This window comes from Anopheles cruzii, chromosome 3 (genome assembly GCF_943734635.1).
Source record: "Anopheles cruzii chromosome 3, idAnoCruzAS_RS32_06, whole genome shotgun sequence".
Classification (NCBI taxonomy): Eukaryota; Metazoa; Arthropoda; class Insecta; order Diptera; family Culicidae; genus Anopheles; species Anopheles cruzii.
The window spans coordinates 33,868,155-33,887,302 of NC_069145.1; the positions used below are offsets into that span (position 1 = coordinate 33,868,155).

Sequence of the window (19,148 nt, forward strand, 5' to 3'; positions counted from 1 at the left end):
GGCTCCCCTGCGTCGTGTACTCATCTGGGCCACTATCGCAAGCGTCCCGTGAAGCCAGGCAGGTACCAGACCCCGCACACGTTAATCGGCGTCAATTGCACTGTGATAGCGGCTGAGTGCTGACACATTTTTTGTTTCCCACTGCCTCCGGCTGGTCTGGAGCGACCCAGCTGCTATCTGTCCGCCCCACGGAGAAAGTGATCCATCCCCAGTGATCGCCATCGGTTTCACGGTTAAGGACTTATCGCCGCTGTGTGCGCGTGTGTGTGTGCGTTTGTGTCTATGGTACTGGTTTGAGCACATACCAATCCGAAGCCGGAAGCGCAGCGCGAGCGGGAGGGCTAGTGCTAATAACTAAACTGCACTTCGATGTGCATCAGCGATGCGGTGCTGTAACCATGTGATGGAGTCTGTAAACAAAGTCGCGAAAAAATCCGATAAGCCCGCACACGTCCGCGGTGAAGTGAATGGCGTTGATTGCGCCAACGGGGGCGCTAATGGCGGAGGCTGTGCGCTCGGTATCGACGAACGTACCGGGCGGCTGCAGTGGTGCCCCGGGTACAGGTTCGTGAGGATCCTGTTCGTCATCCCTGCCGCGTTGCTTCCGATCGGTTTGCTGTTTCTGCTGTTGTCTCGGTTTCAGGTCGTTGGCTCCGACGATGCTCCGACCTATCAGCGTGGCGGCGGGTGCGGCGGGATCGGCTACTTCACCGACGCCATCGGTAACGAGCTGGCGGAAGACGAAATGTGGTCGGGTGGCTTGGGTGAACAGCCTCGCCTCAGCAGTGAGCGCTGCCAGACGCTCGCGAGCAGCGCCGCAGGGGCGGAAGTAGCCGACCTAGAGGACCGCGGTCTATTGCGACACATTTTGCGGACCTCGTTCGTGCCACCGTCGCCTGATCGACGTGCCCAAACGGCCGGCTGTCAAGAGCGAGCGGCGGCCGACCGTGACGTTCCAGACGATCCGCCGGATGACGCTCAACGGCGAGTGAAGCGGTCACTCGCCTGGCGGATGGCGGACAGTAAGAGCGCCGAAAGTGTCCGGGCGCTGCAAGCTCAGATCATGCGAAAACACATGGACGAGAAGGCGGATCCGTGCCAGGACTTCTACCAGTACGCATGCGGGAACTGGGATCAGGTCAACCCGATCCCGAAGGACAAGGCGGCGCTCGACACGTTCGAGATACTGCGCGAAAGTCTCGATCTGGTGCTGAAAAACCTGCTGCTCGATCGGGATTCGGTTGACAGCGAGCCGGAACTCCCGGACGTGGAGAACACGCTGCCTTCCACCGTACGCACGACGCTGGCGACGGGAAGAGGCCCGGGGGCCACCGAACAACTGCACCGGGTGCGGAAACGGATACCGCGGCGATTGCGGCGAGCCGTGCAAAATAAGCTGGTCATCCGTACCACGCAGGTGAAGCGTGTCCGAAAGCGCAAGGAACTGACCATCGGCGAGGGTGACGACGCCGAAACGAAAGCGCGCCATCTGTTCGCCTCCTGCATGAACTACGGGCTGATCGAGAAACGGGGACTGGAACCGCTGCGCCAGCTGCTGGACAGTCTCGGCGGATGGCCCGTACTGGATGGGCCCGCGTGGGATGACAGTAACTTCGACTGGCTCAACCTGACGGCGCACATCCGGCGGTACAACAACGACATTCTGATCGTCCAGTGGGTTGGTCCGGATATCAAAAATTCCGACGAAAACATTGTTCAATTCGATCAAACGTCGCTCGGATTGCCAACCCGCGATTACTATCTACAGACGGTGAACCGGAAGTACCTGGACGCGTACCGGCAGTTTATGGTCGAGGTGATCGAGCTACTGGGCGTGCCGACGGCAAGGGCAGAGCAGGCAGCGGATGAACTGATCGAGTTCGAGGTACAGCTCGCCAACATTACGAACCCACCGGAGGAACGCAACAACGTGTCCACGCTGTACCGGAAGATGATCTTGGAAAATCTGCACGATGAAGTGCCGGAGATTAACTGGACCCGTTACCTGTCGACCGTAGCCGAGCGGCCGGTCAATGCGTCCGATTTTGTGGTGATGTTCGCCCTCACCTACATGCGCGATCTGGTGGAGTTGATCGATCAAACCGAACCGCGGATCGTGGCCAACTACATCCTGTGGCGGTTCGTGCGCCACCGGATCAACAATCTGGACGATCGCTTTCTGGGCGCGAAGCAGCGCTTCTCCAACACGCTGTTCGGGCGGGAGAAGAACCCACCCCGGTGGAAGAACTGCGTGACGCAGGTAAACGCCAATATGGGCATGGCCGTGGGGGCAATGTTCGTGCGAAGGTACTTTGACGAGAACAGCAAACGTGACACGCTCACGATGACCCATGAGCTACAGCAGGCATTCCGCGAGTTGCTGAACCGCACCGATTGGATCGATGGGCCAACGAAGCGACTGGCCGAGCAAAAGGTGAACGCGATGTCACTTCGAATCGGCTACCCGGACTTCATACTGACCCCGGACGAGCTGAACACTCGGTACGTGGGACTCGCGATACACCCGGAGCAGTACTTCGAGAATACGCTCAACGTGCTCAGCCACATCCGGCGGACGGATCAGGAGAAGCTCGGCCAGGTGGTCAACAAGACGGCCTGGCACACGGCGCCGGCCGTCGTCAATGCGTACTACAGTCGCAACAAAAACCAGATCATGTTCCCGGCCGGTATCCTGCAGCCACCGTTCTACCATCGGCACTTCCCGAAATCGATCAACTACGGGGGCATCGGCGTGGTGATCGGCCACGAGCTTACCCACGGCTTCGACGACAAGGGCCGCCTGTTCGATCGCGACGGCAACCTGTACCGCTGGTGGAGCGATAGCGCCATCGAGGCATTCCACGAGAGGGCCGCCTGTCTGGTCCACCAGTACGGCAAGTACACGATCGACGAGATCGGGGTGCAACTGGACGGAGAGAACACGCAGGGCGAGAACATTGCCGACAACGGTGGCATCAAGCAAGCGTTCCTTGCCTACACCCGCTGGCTGGAGACGCAGACTGACCCGCGGGTGCTGGAACAGGAAGTGCTGCCCGGTCTGAACGTCACCAACAGGCAGCTGTTCTTCCTGAACTTTGCCCAGATCTGGTGCGGCGCGATGCGTCCCGAGGCGACGCGCAGCAAGCTGAAGACGGCCGTCCATAGCCCGGGACGGTTTCGCGTGATCGGGACCCTGACGAACTCGGCCGATTTCGCGCGCGAATACAACTGCCCGGTCGGGAGTGTCATGAATCCGGCCGAAAAGTGTAGCGTCTGGTAGGCTTCATCCGAAGGTCGAATCTAGTTTTTTGTTTGGTTCGTTTTGTTTTGTAAATAAAACCGTTCCCGAGAAACCCGAGAACCCGTGGGGCTCCCCGAGCGTAGATCGAAGCAACTGGAAACTATTCGCATGGCATGGAGCAACATGTCCGCTCTTCCGGTATACTGCATGCGTATCTGTTTACCGCGCCAGCGACATGGTTGCCCCGACCTACGAGGTAATGCCGTGCATGCGGTTTACGTATTGGCAGCTTTGGCCGCAAAACAGCTTCTGACACCGGGCCGCCGTGTCTAGCGCTCGAGCAGTTAATTGAAACAAATTCTTCCTCCATCGACGCGACGGGTTTCAATGTTTGACGCCTTCGTTAGCCCGCGCCGGATCGCCGTTATCCAATTTAACCCACCTCAATTTCAGCGAGGTCGAATCGCTTTCGTGGGCCAGCGAGACACCGGAGGCGCAGCTGTAACGACGGGATTAACTGATAACTTGCTGAACACAATATTTCTTAAAGATAAATTGAAGAATTGTTGTGGCTATGTGTTTGCGTTCTCGTGGAGGTCAGTTTTGTTGGGTGGTGTTGGCCTTGCGGGCCTGTGTTAACATGTACGTCATATAGCAATAATAAGATTCATTACAGGAGTGCATTATTGTTAATGGTGTTTTGTATAAGTCAATATTTCGTCGAAAACGTTATGCGAATTGTTTTTTCATCGAGTACATCCGCGCTTTATTTTCGGTTAAGCAAAACAAAGATTGAAACATATTGATTGAATACGTCAAAAATTATGTTCAATGTGTAGATTAACAGAAATGCAGAATACTACTTCCACCGGGCGTATGGTCTCCTCATTTAATGGCTAATGTTAATGATAGAATCATTCTTCCCGAGCGCAGAGCTGCATCCGGGCGCTGCTGTCAATGCGTTCCGTTCGGTCGGAAACAGCTGACGCAGGAAGCTGGCCGTGCAAGTTTTGGCGCAACTGCACGGGACGCTCGGAACAGGCATTTTAACACCCGACAAGTGTTCTCCGTTCGCTAGGTGACATTCCAGAAATAACCATCAGCACCACCCGGTTACGGTGCGAGTGTTGCAAACTGCTGCTACCCTTTTTCCACCTCCGCCTCGGGCCGGATGCAAGCAGTCCCGACGGCGGAACTGCTGCACTTACCGTTTGGTGCTGTAGCAGATCGCAAAGAAACGCAGCCCCGGGTGTCGGAAAAATTTATTTTCAAAACCACCTCCAGAGCCGCGCAGAGCGTGGCGATGAAGTTAAAAAGCCGCACACGGAAGCAATGACTCCGCTGAGAGTAGCACTATACGGCCGCACTGCAGCGCACTATCTCACATCCTGCCCAAAATGGCATCTCGATCGGGACCGAGCAGCCCGAGTGTGCGTGATTCGATTTAAGTTTCTAATTTTATCCAAATAGTTGTACCATTGGCCCCGCACCGGTGGTTGAATGCGTACTTAGTGTGCCTTTTTGCGGAACGCAACGGAAGTGATGCCGTCGTTGCAGCCGACGTTTGCCGCTCGACTTCAATACCAGAACCTTTCAATTAATGCTACATAACTTGCAATGTTGTCGAATTCCTACACAGTTTCCTAAAGATTGAAACTGATCGTTCGATCGCTGCATTATCATAACAACGCCGACAGATGCTGTCGGCATCACATTGGTGTTGTTTGTTAATCTTTAAAAAAACCACCTCACAAGCATAACCGATCGACAAGGCGTTCGACAAGGCGTACATTCCCAACAGTTGGCATGGCGCTTCGCTTCCGCAGATTCATACTCCTTTTTGGCAGGAAACCACGGTACGATTAGTTGCCGTTTTCGTTGAAGTAGAATGCACCTGCACTCTGCACAATAGGATTGCCGTAGTCAATGTACCCATACCTAAAAGTCAATGTACCCATAGGGGCCGTTAAAAATGCATAAAAAACAACAATAAGAAGTCACCACGTTCGTTCAAAGTGAGGAAACATAGATAAATCCAGCCCCATCCCAAAAGCGAAGCCAACGTGGAAGAGGTAGTTACTTAGCCTGGCACCTTGCCGGATCAAATGTACCGCACAGAGGAAGTGCAAACAGGAAATAAACACCGAACGTTGGAGAATTAGAATACTAAACAGCGCGCAACCGAACACCGGGGGGGCCTCCACGAAAGTGACGCCCGTAATCGCACAACGACATCCCGACAACGATGGACAGCAAATGCTGTTGGTCCTCAGAGTGGGTGATGTTTGGTGCTTGAGTTTTCGGGCAGAAGAAAATGGCGGAAGAGAACATGCGGCCGGAACAATGGAAGCGCAAACGGCCACGCGACACGCAGACCATAATCTTTTCCGATTTCCTTTTACGTAACAAAAGCCTCCGGGGTACCCCTTCTTACCTTGTGCCAGAGAGACCCTTCTTCGCTGGACAGGAAGTACATGTTCCGTAACCCGGTAGCTTCCGACCATGTGTCGGTTGCCGGAGTGGTGCTGTACCTGTGCAGCCATTAAAAGCCAGCTACGGTGAACCGATCTCCAAGTACAGATTTAATTTTTTAGTACGAAGACACCGTTATTTCTAATAAAACACTAAGAGCACTAAGCTAACTAAATAGTGTGATTAGAAGATTTTGTCGGTTCCATTTAGTGACTGTGTCTATTGTGATCCTTTGACTAGACGTTCGACTAGACACTAGACATCTGAGAGTGATTCAGTGTCCTGTGGCATCTTCACTAAGAGGGCACAGAACTATAATGACACGAAAGATAAATTCTATTGGTACTTCCAAAATGTTGGTTTTATTGTTTTGTTTTGAATGCTGATTATTATGTAAAACAACAACTCTGGCAACACTTCAAGATAGGTATAGGGTCAAGCTGGCGGACTAATTGGCAGGGTGGATCACCAGTCGGGAAGCCTAAACAGATTAAATAATTGTTTTGTATACAGAAGCCGAAAAAGCAACTTCATTCAGATTGATAATTTAGTTTAATTTTACTCAAATATAGGTTGGTAAGGTAAGGAAAAGTACATCCTGTACCAAAAACAAGGAAACGAAAAAAGTTTCTTGATAGCAGAACGTAGTTTCGATCTACGGACCTCTGGGTTATGGGCCCAGCACGCTTCCACTGCGCCACTCTGCTCTTGCTGAGGGGGATGGTTTACTTGTCTATTATAAGCCATCTGTGTAAGATATCTGTCTAATAATTTGAATGAAAGATTTGAGAAAGATACAATTGTTCTTAATGATTGATTTTTCAGGGACTTGCATAAGTTTTCCTCAAATAAGGAACCGGAGCAACATTAAACTGCTATATGGATTACATAATTTCGATTATCACAACAAGAGTAGACGGAAGAAAACATTACACTGAACTCTATTTGCTTACAACTAAAAAGTTATCAGCAATACAACTGCTAACTGGCTCTAAAAAAACCCCATTGAGTTATCTGGTGTTCGTCGTCTATACATTTTCGTCTATTGTTTCTCAGATTGACAGGTTTTTTCGCCTGAATCCGACAAACTTCCGCTGTCGTTGTACGAAACCATTTATTCTCAACGGAAGTATCGTCTATACTCGAACATGGTTTGTTTTGATGAAGGGTTTCCGGTTTTTCACTTGTCCTGACCAAGTAGCAATATGCCAAACCCTTTTTCTTGCACATTATTTTCTGTGTGTGTATGTTTAAGGAATCTATGTAGTCAATGTCTTGCAGAGAGATAGACCGGAAATAATCCGCATTGCTAATTATGTTTTCGAGACGTGCTGCCAACATGTTGCAGCTTATTTTTTATGTTTATCTTGACATCTGGGTACTCAACAGAAAAACATACTTCAACCCCAATCCAAATTAAATTATTAAACTCTGTGATCATACGAAAGTATATGTAGTCGTTTGCAACACTGTATTGCACTGTAACACTCATCGCAGTTTTATATATGAAATGTGCTTTTAAATTGAACGATCAACTTATATGATTACTCTGAGAAAATATGAAAAACGAGTGCAAACAAATCAAAAATAATTTCATTGGCTCCAGAGAGGATCGAACTCACGACCTTCGCGTTATTAGCACGACGCTCTAACCAGCTGAGCTATGGGGCCTTCGATGCTTGAGTGACGCCTACTGCATTTAGAAATTTATTGTCCATTTGGATTAATATTAAATTAGTTTCTAAGTGATATTAGCAAAACCTGGGACAGCAAAATCTTAAAATTTTAAAGTTATATTAAATCACAAATTAATCAATAACTACACGAAGTTGTTTGGAAACTGAAAGGATTTATTGAAGGGTAATTAAAAATTTGAAAATAATGTTTGAATATTTATGAAATGGCTCCCTAGTTGGTTAGAGCGTCGTACTAATAACGCGAAGGTCGTGTGTTCCATCCTCTCTGAGCCAAGAGCTTCTATTTTTAGTGAAAATCCCCCGCTGTTTTAATGTTGTAAAACAACTGTGAATACATCTGTGGACCAAAATTCTAATTATCTGTGCAAAAAGAAACATCATAACCAACAGCAACATATCAAATCACATTGGAATATTTTAGTCTTACTTAGTTCATGTTTTTCCTATAGTTTTGATTCTTGCAAAATGTAGAAGCATTCAGTTAGAGTCAGCAGTTTCTCGTTCCATTTCAACCAGAACATAATTTACACCTGTTCAGCACTTCCATTTTCTCAACATATTCTATATTTCCACAGATTGCAATGTTTACGCACATTAATATACAACTTCCAACATGCATACGGTCTCCCGTCAAGCAAATGTCAAATTTTAATAATCCTTCGCTAATTACTCAACGCGTCACCGGAGCCGGTCCTTGCTCTTATGCATCCGAAACACCGATAAGAAGCACGCTAAACGGTTCTAAGACTATTTTTGGACTAAGCCATGTGCCTATGGACATTCGCGGATGCGTATGATTTCTGCGTGAAGTTAACTGCCTTTTTGCGAAAAGAAAGAACAAGAATCACTCGAGTATGCACTCTTAGCTGCACATGTGCACCAACCGTGCCACTAGCAGTTGGCCGTTAAATTAATGCTTCATCGATGTATCGCATCATAAACTGTTGTCCTATACGAACATTAATTTTAGTACCGCAACGTGTTCTAGTTGAGCAACATTTCTGAAAATGGGTTCAGAAAACACATGAGAGAAATGGACATTAAAATTTGTTACTTGAGCGAGGGTTTTGATAGTAAAGCTCTAAGCTGAAGAAAAGTGGGTTTTAAAAGAAAATGGTATGGGGTTAGCTTAACAAAACTAAAGAGAGAAACGATATCAATTTGAGATAACCATTTTTTAAAAAATATTACGAAATAAATAATAGCCTGGAACAATTGACAATGTTGTTGAGCTTGTTTCGACATAATTGTATTTTCATCCACAACACTAATAATACTAAGTATTAAAATAGGTATTAATTACCAACACTGTATGAAAGCTAATTGTTCACCTAGAGCGTTGATTGTAATATTCAACAATAGCATAATCTGTAATTGATCGACCGAAGAAGGCGATGCCACAATGATTCGTTACAACAGTTAACCCCCTTAACTCTCGCCAAGCAAGATATAACTGACTTGCGGATGAACATAAAATGAACGTATTCGCGCCCACACGCACCTTCCACCCCATTATGGGGCAGCATATTCCATTGAATCGCGTAGTTCGTTGTGGCACTAACATTAGCAACCGACACACTGCGTGTATCCATTCATTCTACTGTCAAACTGAAAGGGGTGCGCTTATAAATAGTGCACACAACTTTTACTTACGCTCAGTCTTTGGTGGTTTTAGCGGTTTCTAATTGAATCCTCTATTTCACGCCTTGTCAGAAACAGTGATTGGCGGCAAGCACACAAAGTGAAAGACAGCTGTGTTTCGGGCCACCGAATCTATCTCGCGCTGATAAGAGAGACAAATTGACAAATTGGTGTATTCACGACGTTCACTCGCTATGGCTGGACTGAAATTTTGTGCAAATTTAAACTTCATGTTTCTAGAGGCGGGATCCTTTTTGGAACGTTACCGAGCGGCAAAGATGGCCGGATTCAGTGCCGTCGAAGGACCCTTTCCGCCGGCAGAGGTCAATCTGGACGCATTGGTAGCAGTGCAGCAAGAAACTGGCTTGAAGCAAATATTAATGAACATTGCTTTGGGTGAGCAGCATGCACACAAATGGTATACACGGGCAGCTACTCAACGGTCTTTTCGCTATCTAGGAGACACGCCAGGATGTCAGTTTGGATGTGCTGCACTTCCGGGCCTTGAGAAGGAGTTCCTGAAAAACTTTGAACGCACGGTTGAATATGCTAAAGCCGTTGGTTGTGGCAAGTAAGTTTTGCAAGGTCATATCGGTGGTGTTTGTGAGAGATGTTATATTTGCACTATGCGTTTGTTGACATTGTAAGAACAGATAAGACGAGTGACTTTAGTGACTTTGAAGTGCAATTGAATAGCAGTTTTCATCGTGTACGTGAGTACTTGTTGGTTAATTGTTACCTCCATGTCAACAAAGCATCGGTGGTTCAGTGGTAGAATGCTCGCCTGCCACGCGGGCGGCCCGGGTTCGATTCCCGGCCGATGCAAAGATAACTTTTTCCAATTTTTTGCGCAATTATCCTTCTTGGTCAAATATGTTTATGGTGGTCTTTAAAACAGAAATACTTTTTACTTTTTTCAGAATACATATAATGGCTGGAAAAATAGAAGGGCCTGCAACTCAAGATCATGACAAGGCGTATCTTGCCAATTTACGCGCAGCTATTCCTATGCTCGAGAAAAACAACATAATTGGCGTTATCGAACCTATCAACCAGTACGCTCTCCCCGGCTACTATCTATCATGCTACGACAAAGGTTGGTTTTCTCAGTTTTTAACCGGTTTTTTAGTAATTGTAAGTAACAGCATTGGCATATGTTGGCACTGTTTTAGCAATCGATATAATTACTGCGGTCGGCAGCTCAAGCCTAAAGCTGATGTTCGACATCTACCACGCCCAGCACATACGGGGAGACATTACAAACACTTTCAACAAGCTGGCACCCCACATTGGCCATATCCAGTTGGCGCAGGTTCCTGGGCGCAATGAGCCGAGCAGCGAGGGAGAACTGAACTTCCGGTATATTTTGCACGCAGTGGCTAGCGGGGGTCAGTATCGGGATGGTTGGATCGGCTGTGAGTACCGTCCGGCCACCAAAACGGTCGAAGGACTCAGTTGGTTGCGTATGTATGGTTACTGGCAGTGACGCAATCGCTTAACTACTGCCGTTAAGACGGTAATAACATACATAATAAATGTGATCAAACAAAACATCAAACACGAAAGCTAACTAACCCGATTCAATTATTAAGCAATTAAGTGCAGTTCTGTTGATGTCCCTAAATGCGTTTCTTATAAAAGGTATCGTCCATCAGTACACAGGAACTCAGTCATACCTATTTGCTGGAAGTCAGCGCAAACGGAACCGGTAACACTTGAAAATGGTAATAAAAGATAGTGAATTCGAGGATTCGTTCGGGTACGCTCTGCTCCGCGGTGATATGGGAACTGTTTGGGACACATCAAAGGACGAGCGCTTAGTGAATGGAACGATGAATCCGGAGCTTATCCAGCGTGCCAAGGATCGGGTCGCTCGGGCACAGCTCAATTCGGCCGACGGTGACACCTGTGAAATGCATGACCAGTTCTACCGCGATCACAAGCTTCTGCTGGTGCTGTTTCGAGCATTAGCTGTCATGCCTATTACCCGGTCCGCCCCCGGCAGGATTACATTCAGCTGGCGATCGTCTGCTTCAATCTATGCCTTCTGCTTCTACATCGTGACCACGGGAATCGTGCTGGTTGTTGGTTACGAGAGGATCAAGGTGTTTCGGTCCACCAGCAAGTTTGACGAATATATCTACGGCATTCTGTTCGTGATCTTTTTGGTACCACACTTCTGGATCCCATTCGTCGGGTGGGGCGTTGCGAAGCAGGTTGCTATCTACAAGACAATGTGGGGTGCGTTTCAGGTGCGCTACTATCGCGTCACCGGCACCTCGTTGCGCTTTCCTCGCCTTCGGATGCTTATCGTTTGCTTCTCGATCGGGTGTCTGGTGTGCGCGATAGTGTTCCTGCTATCGCTAAGCTTTCTGCTGGAAGGTTTCGCCTTGTGGCACACGTCCGCTTACTATCACATTATTACGATGCTGAACATGAACAGCGCCCTGTGGTATATCAATAGCCGCGGTATCCGAGTGGCATCATCCAGTTTATCACGCTGCTTCCGAAGCGATGTAGCGGTCGAATGCACGGCGGCCATGATCTCCCGGTACCGGTTTCTCTGGCTGAACCTTAGCGAATTGCTGCAGTCACTGGGCAACGCCTACGCACGGACCTACTCAACTTACTGTCTCTTCATGTTCGTCAACATAACTGTCGCCATCTACGGAGCACTGTCGGAAATTATTGACCACGGATTCGGGTTCTCGTTCAAGGAGATTGGACTGATCGTCGACACGGTGTACTGCTCGACTCTACTGTTCATCTTCTGTGACTGTTCCCATAACGCCACGTTGCAGGTGTCGCAGGGTGTGCAGGACACGTTGCTCAGCATTGACCTGCTGAAGGTCGATCAACCCACGCAGAAAGAGATCGATCTGTTCATTCAGGCAATCGAAATGAACCCGGCCATCGTTAGTTTGAAAGGATACGCCGAAGTCAACCGGGAGCTTTTAACCTCAGTAAGAAACTGTGGAATTCAATCCGATCCTATGTCTGATTTACGTAACTGTACATGCCTCTCCTTTTCCAGAGCATCGCGACCATTGCCATCTATTTGATTGTGCTGTTGCAATTCAAACTGTCGCTCATCTCGCAGCAAATTCCGGTAGAATTAATAGAAAATGTGAAACTCTTACAGAAAGGTTGAAAGAACGAATGCGTCTCGATAGCTATTCAGCACCTAGCACTATACTTACGTGTCGTGTAAAACGACAAATATTTTGCGTTTTCAAGATTTTAGTAATAGATGACCACAGCTGATTCAGGATAGACCTTTCTTGGCCATCTCTAGTGACTGCATTAATGATCAATAAAAAGGATGATACTTTATTCGCGTTGCTTTTCAGAATTACGATCTTGTTTCGCTACTAACTAAACGCATATAAAAACCCTGCCCGTTCCATGAATCAAGGAAATAAACCCCTTTATAACCATGGGAATTCAGTATACTATCCTTTTACGATCCTAGTTTATGAATAAACCAAATCTTCTCAACCCTTTTTAGCAACTGCACTGTGCTTAATTTTCACATTTGGTACCCTGAATCGCGACAGATGAGTTCTGTCGCCAAAGACGGTAATTGTAGTCACTATCGTTCAATCGAGAGTAAAGCCAGACGGGAAATGTGTTTGTTAACACCCACAGTGTTCCGTTGGCATCGCTGTTCAGATCGCTTGGATAAATCAGCTCCCTATTGTCCAAATGTACCACCGCATGGTTGTCGGCTCCATAACCTTGAGTAGTGTTCCAGCAACCAATCGAGTTCCGGTTCACCTCCGCATAGAACATCACTCCAGTCAACGAATCGTAATGATGCATAGTGGATTGCGTGTTGGGGCCTCGGTCACCCAGCGGGTGAAATAGCCCTTCGTAGTTGTTCGACAACGCGATCGATTTATTCTGCAACACACTCGCAGTCGTACCAAATTCGGTCGTACTAACCATCGGATGATAAAAGATGAGCTTCGACCCAGTCGCTGGGTCGTGCGGGCCAACTGCTATCGAAAAAACTCCATCGTCCCACTCGAAACGATGGCCAGCAACGTGGAAATTGGCCCGTGCACGGTCGTACGCGAAGGACGAATGCTTATACGACCACATATCGTCGTCCTGGAGACTGTACACGTAGATGGCATTTTCAATCAGATCTGGAATATAGGCAAACGCTGCGCTGCAGTTGGACTGTTCCACATCCACCGCCAGGCTGACCATTCCGACCCCTTCAGCTACAATTGATTTGGGAATGGTGTAACGATGAAACAGCTTATCGCGCTTTAAATCGATAATCCACAACTGAGGACGTTGCACCTGCAGTTCTCTGTCGGGATATGTTACCATTCCGGTATCCACGAACCACAATCTTTCGCAGGCATCAACCCTTGTGCGGTATACCGAGACGAGACGATTCAGATCTGCTTCAAAACCGGGCTGTGAAAACAGTTTGAATAACTATGCGGTGCAAGTAGCAAAATGGATATGCTACACTACCTTTAGCGCGTTGGTAAGGTAGGAAGGATATGCGGACAACGCAGGACTTCGGTCACCTTTAACAACTTTCGACAGGTCGATCACGTTAAGCGTAGCAGGAACACCCGGACGCCGACGGGGAATGCTTATGAACACTCGGTTCTTATGATGTGTTGCACCCATCGGCACGTTGTTGTAGGCCTGGAATATTTCATTTTCAGCATCTCCCAATAGTCGCGGAATACCATCACTCGCTACTTGAAAACAGAAAGAAAACACTTGTTAGGTAGCGATCATCAATCTTATAGAGATTTTGGTTTGTGCCTTTGTTAAAATCCGGAAGCTTGGCATGGGACAGTTGTTTCCATTCAAACACTTTTTCAAACTCTGTAGCCATAGAGCCAACAATAATACACGTATAAACTAACTTAACAAGAGCCGGCCCAAACATTTTGCACTAAACATATATTTTAAACAGATTTCTTCAAATCGCAACACTTCCCAACGTTTTCAAGATATCATCCACAAGATACGAATAGAACGGCTGCCACACGTAGACTGAACGAACAATCACTCAATCCATCGGACTGTATCGGATCGATCGATCGTCCACTTACAAATCCATGGTACTACCACCGATAAAGAAAATGCGTGCGTGAGCTAATTGCTGCTTCAAAGAGTTTATTACAAGCGATGTCCTGAACCCTGCCTACAGAGCACCCGGTGCGCAGATTGTTCCTTCGATCGCTCTAGCAGGTTTCTGCCTCCATACGCGGAAGTTGTATTCCTCAGTGTTGAATGACGCATACAACCATCTCGGGAGCCCGTTCGTTATGGCCCACAGGTCGCCTTCGTTGTCGAGCTGTGTGATGCGAAATTAAGAACAAGTTTTCAATTGTAGCAATTCTCGCCTTTAGAATGCTGTATTGCTTACTGTAATATCTGAGGGATAGATAAAGTCTTTATTATTCAATTGAACGATCCCTTGGTTGTCTGGTTCGAAACGTTGTGCCGAGTTCCAGCAGCCGATCGAGTTTCGATTGACCTCGGCATAGAACAACACACCGGACTCCGAATCGAACTGGTGAATTGTGCTCTGAGATTTTACCCCTCGATCGCCCACAAGCTGAAAGAAGAAAGACACAACTAAAAACATCATAACCGCAAGTGTGCTACCTTCACCGTGTGTCCTTTACCGTAAAGAAGTGATCGTATTCTCCTTCATTTGCCAATGTTTCATTCTGCAGAACCAGCGAGCTTGTCTGGTACTCTGTCGTACTAGCCATGGCGTGAAAATACACGGTCCGATCGTTGCTCGATTCCGGCTTCTTAGGGCCAATTGCAAGTGAAAAAATGCCATCATTCCACCGAAATCGAACGCCTGCCACGCTGAAGCCGGTCATGCGTGGATCGAACGAAAGATACTCGTGGCGGAACGTCCACATACGATTCTCCTTAAAACCGTATACATACAAACGATAGAATGCCAAGTCCGGTATGTAGGCGTATGCTTCTTCACAATCGTCACTAGACAAGTCGACCGTTACGCTGGCCATACCGTGGCCTTCGGTCACAATAGTTTCCGGTATTTCAAACTGGCGAACTTTACGATCCTGCAGCAAATCGATGATCCACAGTGAAGGACGTTGAACCTGTTTGCGATGGCTCGGATACTCTAGAAAGCCGGTGTCAACGAACCACAGTCGATCGCATCGATCAACTCGGGTGCGATAAACAGAGACCAAACGTTTCGAATCCGCTTCGTAAGAATACTTAAAGTACACAAGTATCGGTTTTGAAGATTATTAGTATGGAAACAAAACAAGTTGCATATTCTTTACCCCAAGCCACAACAACATTTAAAGTTCACATGGTTTGACTGTCTGGCAGAAACTCAACATCAAGAAGTTCCTTTTTCGCAGCAAAATTATAAAACAAAAGGAACAACTTATTCGTAAGTCCTTACCCTCAGTTGGTTTGTGATGGCATCTGGGTAAGCAGTTAGTTTTGGGGATTTCTCATCTGAAGGGACATCGCTCAGTTTTATTACATTCAGCGTCGCTGGTATACCGGTACGACGCCGAGGAATGGTTACAAATATGCGACCCTTGTGATGGGTAACTCCCATCGGCAAATTGTTGTACGGTGTGAACGTTTCGTTCAATGGTGACACCCCTTCTGCGAGATCGTTATCATCAAAGATGAAGTCCTTTCGGTCTGTATGAAAAGCAGAAACCGTTACCCATTATCGGTGTTCCTTGCTAATTCTTGCTTTACGGCAACCTTACCATCCTGAACTAGGTTATTGAAATTAATTTGTTTCCACCTAAACACTTCCTCAAACTCGTCACAACGAACAACCGAGGTAACCGCCACCACCAACAAGAAACCCAACCCGTTCGAGAGATGGTTGCACATCATGCACCGATTGCTGTTCGAAAGCATCTGGAAAAATTGATTCTGTATGATTTGTGGGACTGACTGAGTATGGAACTAATCCACTTGTTTGCTTCCGAAAAACCGGTTCTTCTGCTGATTTCGACATCTACACGTCAACTTTGCGATCATCTCCAACAACAAACACAACTACATGATCGGCCGGTTTGGTATCGAAATCGTGATGTTTGCTCTTCTATTTGTTCTCATGCATTACCACACAAAATCGTTTTCTTGGGTGTTGCCCGAAGAAATGTCCGTTTGGCGAAATTTATTTCTTATATTCTCACATCATTCTTATTCCCGTTTACGGACGTCGACCGCGGGTGGGCCCCATGCCGGCTCCATGTCCCCAGCCACCGAAAGGACCTCCTCCTGGGCCATGTTTGTCTTTGAATTCATAGAATGTCACACGATCGTTGTTGTTTTCATCGCCGAAGCGCTGACCCATGTGAACGTTCGGTGGAACGGACGGATCGCAAACGGTTCCTTTAATGACCTGCTTGATGTTAGCACGCCAAACGAAGAAGTTGAATTCGTCGAGTTTTAGCTCTGCGTACAACAGTTTGATGATCGAATTGGTCATGAACCAGACGTAGCCATCTTGATCGATCTAAGGAAAGCGTACAGATGAAAGGAATCACAGCATGAAGCATTCCGTTTCGAGGAAGCGAAACCAAATTTACTTACCGACAAGTCATTCGGATAGACAATATCACGATCGTTTTTGTAGACGATCGCCATGTTTTGCGGCGCAAACGGCTTGTTCGAGTCCCAGCAAGAAACTGCGTTCTGTTGAATGAGCGCGAAAAAGATGACACCGGTTTCCGGATCAAAGGCATGTATGCTAGATTGCGCCTTGCTGCCACGGTAACCAAGCAGTTTGAAGTCACTGCCATGGTAGCCCCGCTGGGAGGCCGTTTCGTTACGTAACACCTTCGTTGAAACGGTAAACTCTGAGTTGGAGGACAGGGCATGGAAGTAAGCCGTGCGGAACTTGGTCACTGGATCAGGATTGCTGAGCGCGATTGAGAAGATTCCGTCATCCCAAGCGAAGTTGATGCCTTGAATCTGATAGTCTCCTTCCAGCGGATTAAGGAAGAAGTAGTTGTGCAGAAAACGCCAGGCCCGACGGTTGGCATAATCGTACACGACCATACGATAGGTTTGTAAATCGGAAATGTAAACAAACACCTTCTCACAGTCGGTTGGGTCCACGTCAAGTGTGATAGACGTTAGACCGTAGCCAGTTTCTACGGCCTCCTTGGGAATTTCGAAGCGATGCACGGGAGTATCTGTCTTAAGATCAATAGCCCAAACCGACGGACGCTGTACAATAGTGAAATTTCCTGTGAAAGTGAAACGATAGAGCAAAGATCATGGAAATCGATTAACTATACTATCTAGTACATCTGCGCCGATCTCACGCATTTCGCGTATATCTAACGTCTCTTAAACACAAAACATTGCCCTGGTCAATTTGCAAAACTGCAGACAAAAATTAAGGTGCATTGATTGAGCGCTGAGCAGACAGCATGCGTTGAAGCATCTATGACCTTGGACCTTAAATGTGTTGCTAAACCCTTGACCGAAATTTAGTTGTTTCTGTCTGGTGGAACCAAAAACGAATGCACACCCTGCCCGTCGAAAAGGCGGTAGGCGCTCGTCGATCACACCTTCAGCCGGTTGGGAAAACCGGTCCAACCGGAAGAAGGGAAACCTGTTTCTCGCAAATATTATCGGAATATAGGAATTTCCATAGCAAACAATATAACTGGAATATTCTCTCGGAGCGTATGGCAAACAGCTAAGGAACTTTTTAATCGGACCACCTCCGAAAGAAGCAAATTGGGCAAGCAGCAGCACTCCAAATGTTATTGTGGTGGTGCGTTGATTATGTGACCTTTAAAAGTAACCTAGCCCCCCGACTAAACCCAAACAACTTGATAACGCTCACAAGGAGTTCTTTGCGACACTTTCCAAAGCTCGATGCGAACAGGTCTTCACGAATTGATTGCCCAGATGATCTCCCTCCCACTTACCCGGGATTTCCATCATGCCCGTATCGACAAACCACAATCTATCACAACGATCAACACGTGGACGGTAAACGGTAACAATCCGGTTGGCATCTGGTTGCAAATCCGACTATGGAAAAAATAAAAAATCAATGTACAAAATTTGAAATACCAATAACGAAGGATAATAGATATACATAGTTTGATGGATTTGTGGTTAAACATTTAATTCCGCACATACCCGTAGTTGATTCAGAGCAAAATTGGGATAGGGTTTTAGCACAACGTTATCGTTGGGCAGAGGAGCCGTTAAGTCTACAACGTTCAAAGTTGAGGGAATACCCCAACGGCGCCGAGCCACTGCAACAAACACACGATTTTTGTGATGGACCGCTCCCATGGGCACGTTTCCTATAGGTATGTACCCATTTTCAGCTTGCAACACTTCGGCCGGCACATCGTACTGCACCTTCTGCCACTTAAGAACCTCCTCGACCTGCCCACCTACGGCAGCCACTAGGACAACCAGCAGCAGGATCGCCACAGTTGGCTTCATTTCCTCCCTTTCTTCTGAAGCAATCACACAGAAAATACAACGGTAAGAGGACACTCCCAACTTGACCGCTACGACCGATCAGTGTCGATCGCGCTGCCGAAATGATGCTGATCACGACCGCGGGACGAACAATTATACAGGCGGAATGAGAGTTCTGCTTTCCCTAATCTTCTCTCTCTCACTCCGTCTCTCTCTCCCTCTCCCTCTCTCCCTCTCTCTTTCCTTGTTTTGGATGGCCTCAAAATACTGGGTTTCACTCTTGGTCACGGTTTAGGTTTTAACACCAAAGAAGGTTAAGTGATTATGACAAGTCCTTTTAATTATAAATTCATCGAGTTGTTCTCTCAAATTTATACCCGGCGCAGACAATATGTTGTCATTGGCGATGCCGGTTAATAGCAAGGGTGTTTTCTTGTTATTCTATTCTATTATCCCTGTTTTCTACCAAATATAATCATCTCTACTGATAAGCACGCTTTATTTTCTCGCTCTTTTGTAGCTTTTCATAAACCGACCAACACATATACTTCATTTATGTCTTTACAAAAGACAGTCAACGGGCAACGTAGCCAATGGCAATAAATTGGCAATAAATTAGAACTAAAACTAATCACAAC

General features: G+C 47.2%; 6 protein-coding genes and 3 non-coding genes across 9 annotated transcripts; 4 read left to right on the top strand and 5 right to left on the bottom strand.

Annotated features, from left to right (window-relative positions):
- Positions 1-403: 403 nt before the first annotated feature.
- Positions 404-3,284, top strand: LOC128270280 (neprilysin-4). The gene has a single exon (XM_053007681.1). It carries the CDS (start codon positions 404-406, stop codon positions 3,278-3,280), a length of 2,877 nt encoding a protein of 958 aa, XP_052863641.1. The 3' UTR covers positions 3,281-3,284.
- Positions 3,285-6,348: 3,064 nt separating this feature from the next.
- On the bottom strand, positions 6,349-6,420 carry Trnam-cau (transfer RNA methionine (anticodon CAU)). The gene has a single exon. It is a non-coding gene; the product is annotated as a tRNA-Met (tRNA).
- Positions 6,421-7,310: 890 nt separating this feature from the next.
- On the bottom strand, positions 7,311-7,384 carry Trnai-aau (transfer RNA isoleucine (anticodon AAU)). Its single transcript has one exon. It is a non-coding gene; the product is annotated as a tRNA-Ile (tRNA).
- Positions 7,385-9,114: 1,730 nt separating this feature from the next.
- LOC128272000 (putative hydroxypyruvate isomerase) lies at positions 9,115-10,769 on the top strand. The gene is made up of 4 exons (XM_053009705.1): positions 9,115-9,447; positions 9,511-9,622; positions 9,972-10,147; positions 10,224-10,769. The coding sequence occupies exons 1-4, from the start codon at positions 9,246-9,248 to the stop codon at positions 10,535-10,537; spliced, it is 804 nt and encodes a 267-aa protein (XP_052865665.1). The 5' UTR covers positions 9,115-9,245; the 3' UTR covers positions 10,538-10,769.
- On the top strand, positions 9,806-9,876 carry Trnag-gcc (transfer RNA glycine (anticodon GCC)). Its single transcript has one exon. It is a non-coding gene; the product is annotated as a tRNA-Gly (tRNA).
- A 3-nt stretch (positions 10,770-10,772) lies between the features above and the next one.
- On the top strand, positions 10,773-12,202 carry LOC128271998 (gustatory and odorant receptor 22-like). The gene is made up of 2 exons (XM_053009703.1): positions 10,773-12,014; positions 12,086-12,202. The coding sequence occupies exons 1-2, from the start codon at positions 10,773-10,775 to the stop codon at positions 12,200-12,202; spliced, it is 1,359 nt and encodes a 452-aa protein (XP_052865663.1).
- Positions 12,203-12,353: 151 nt separating this feature from the next.
- Positions 12,354-14,061, bottom strand: LOC128271999 (L-dopachrome tautomerase yellow-f-like). Its single transcript, XM_053009704.1, has 3 exons — positions 13,846-14,061; positions 13,543-13,778; positions 12,354-13,482 (listed from the first exon to the last, which is right to left on the bottom strand). The coding sequence occupies exons 1-3, from the start codon at positions 13,970-13,972 to the stop codon at positions 12,574-12,576; spliced, it is 1,272 nt and encodes a 423-aa protein (XP_052865664.1). The 5' UTR covers positions 13,973-14,061; the 3' UTR covers positions 12,354-12,573.
- A 169-nt stretch (positions 14,062-14,230) lies between these two features.
- On the bottom strand, positions 14,231-15,939 carry LOC128270281 (L-dopachrome tautomerase yellow-f2-like). The gene is made up of 5 exons (XM_053007682.1): positions 15,810-15,939; positions 15,488-15,738; positions 14,718-15,293; positions 14,456-14,647; positions 14,231-14,383 (listed from the first exon to the last, which is right to left on the bottom strand). The coding sequence occupies exons 1-5, from the start codon at positions 15,937-15,939 to the stop codon at positions 14,231-14,233; spliced, it is 1,302 nt and encodes a 433-aa protein (XP_052863642.1).
- A 254-nt stretch (positions 15,940-16,193) lies between these two features.
- Positions 16,194-18,613, bottom strand: LOC128271996 (L-dopachrome tautomerase yellow-f2-like). The gene is made up of 4 exons (XM_053009702.1): positions 18,217-18,613; positions 18,000-18,105; positions 16,648-17,306; positions 16,194-16,570 (listed from the first exon to the last, which is right to left on the bottom strand). The coding sequence occupies exons 1-4, from the start codon at positions 18,529-18,531 to the stop codon at positions 16,265-16,267; spliced, it is 1,386 nt and encodes a 461-aa protein (XP_052865662.1). The 5' UTR covers positions 18,532-18,613; the 3' UTR covers positions 16,194-16,264.
- Between the last annotated feature and the right edge of the window lie 535 nt (positions 18,614-19,148).

Bases quoted from the DNA above. Each gene is read 5' to 3' on its own strand.
- LOC128272000 (XM_053009705.1), top strand. From the start codon at position 9,246: ATGGCTGGACTGAAATTTTGTGCAAATTTAAACTTCATGTTTCTAGAG. The intron at 9,448-9,510 runs GTGAGCAGCATG...TTCGCTATCTAG, and splicing joins ATTAATGAACATTGCTTTGG to GAGACACGCCAGGATGTCAG. The intron at 9,623-9,971 runs GTAAGTTTTGCA...TACTTTTTTCAG, and splicing joins AAAGCCGTTGGTTGTGGCAA to AATACATATAATGGCTGGAA.
- LOC128270281 (XM_053007682.1), bottom strand. From the start codon at position 15,939: ATGTGCAACCATCTCTCGAACGGGTTGGGTTTCTTGTTGGTGGTGGCG. The intron at 15,294-15,487 runs GTAAGGACTTAC...GTGTACTTTAAG, and splicing joins CCATCACAAACCAACTGAGG to TATTCTTACGAAGCGGATTC. The intron at 14,384-14,455 runs GTAAGCAATACA...CGCATCACACAG, and splicing joins TCTATCCCTCAGATATTACA to CTCGACAACGAAGGCGACCT.
- LOC128270280 (XM_053007681.1), top strand. From the start codon at position 404: ATGGAGTCTGTAAACAAAGTCGCGAAAAAATCCGATAAGCCCGCACAC.
- LOC128271996 (XM_053009702.1), bottom strand. From the start codon at position 18,531: ATGAAGCCAACTGTGGCGATCCTGCTGCTGGTTGTCCTAGTGGCTGCC. The intron at 17,307-17,999 runs GTAAGTGGGAGG...TCACTTTCACAG, and splicing joins GGGCATGATGGAAATCCCGG to GAAATTTCACTATTGTACAG. The intron at 16,571-16,647 runs GTAAGTAAATTT...CGCTTTCCTTAG, and splicing joins TCTATCCGAATGACTTGTCG to ATCGATCAAGATGGCTACGT.
- LOC128271998 (XM_053009703.1), top strand. From the start codon at position 10,773: ATGGTAATAAAAGATAGTGAATTCGAGGATTCGTTCGGGTACGCTCTG. The intron at 12,015-12,085 runs GTAAGAAACTGT...CTCCTTTTCCAG, and splicing joins ACCGGGAGCTTTTAACCTCA to AGCATCGCGACCATTGCCAT.
- LOC128271999 (XM_053009704.1), bottom strand. From the start codon at position 13,972: ATGTTTGGGCCGGCTCTTGTTAAGTTAGTTTATACGTGTATTATTGTT. The intron at 13,779-13,845 runs GCACAAACCAAA...TCTGTTTTCAAG, and splicing joins GCTTCCGGATTTTAACAAAG to TAGCGAGTGATGGTATTCCG. The intron at 13,483-13,542 runs GTAGTGTAGCAT...CTGTTTTCACAG, and splicing joins ACCTTACCAACGCGCTAAAG to CCCGGTTTTGAAGCAGATCT.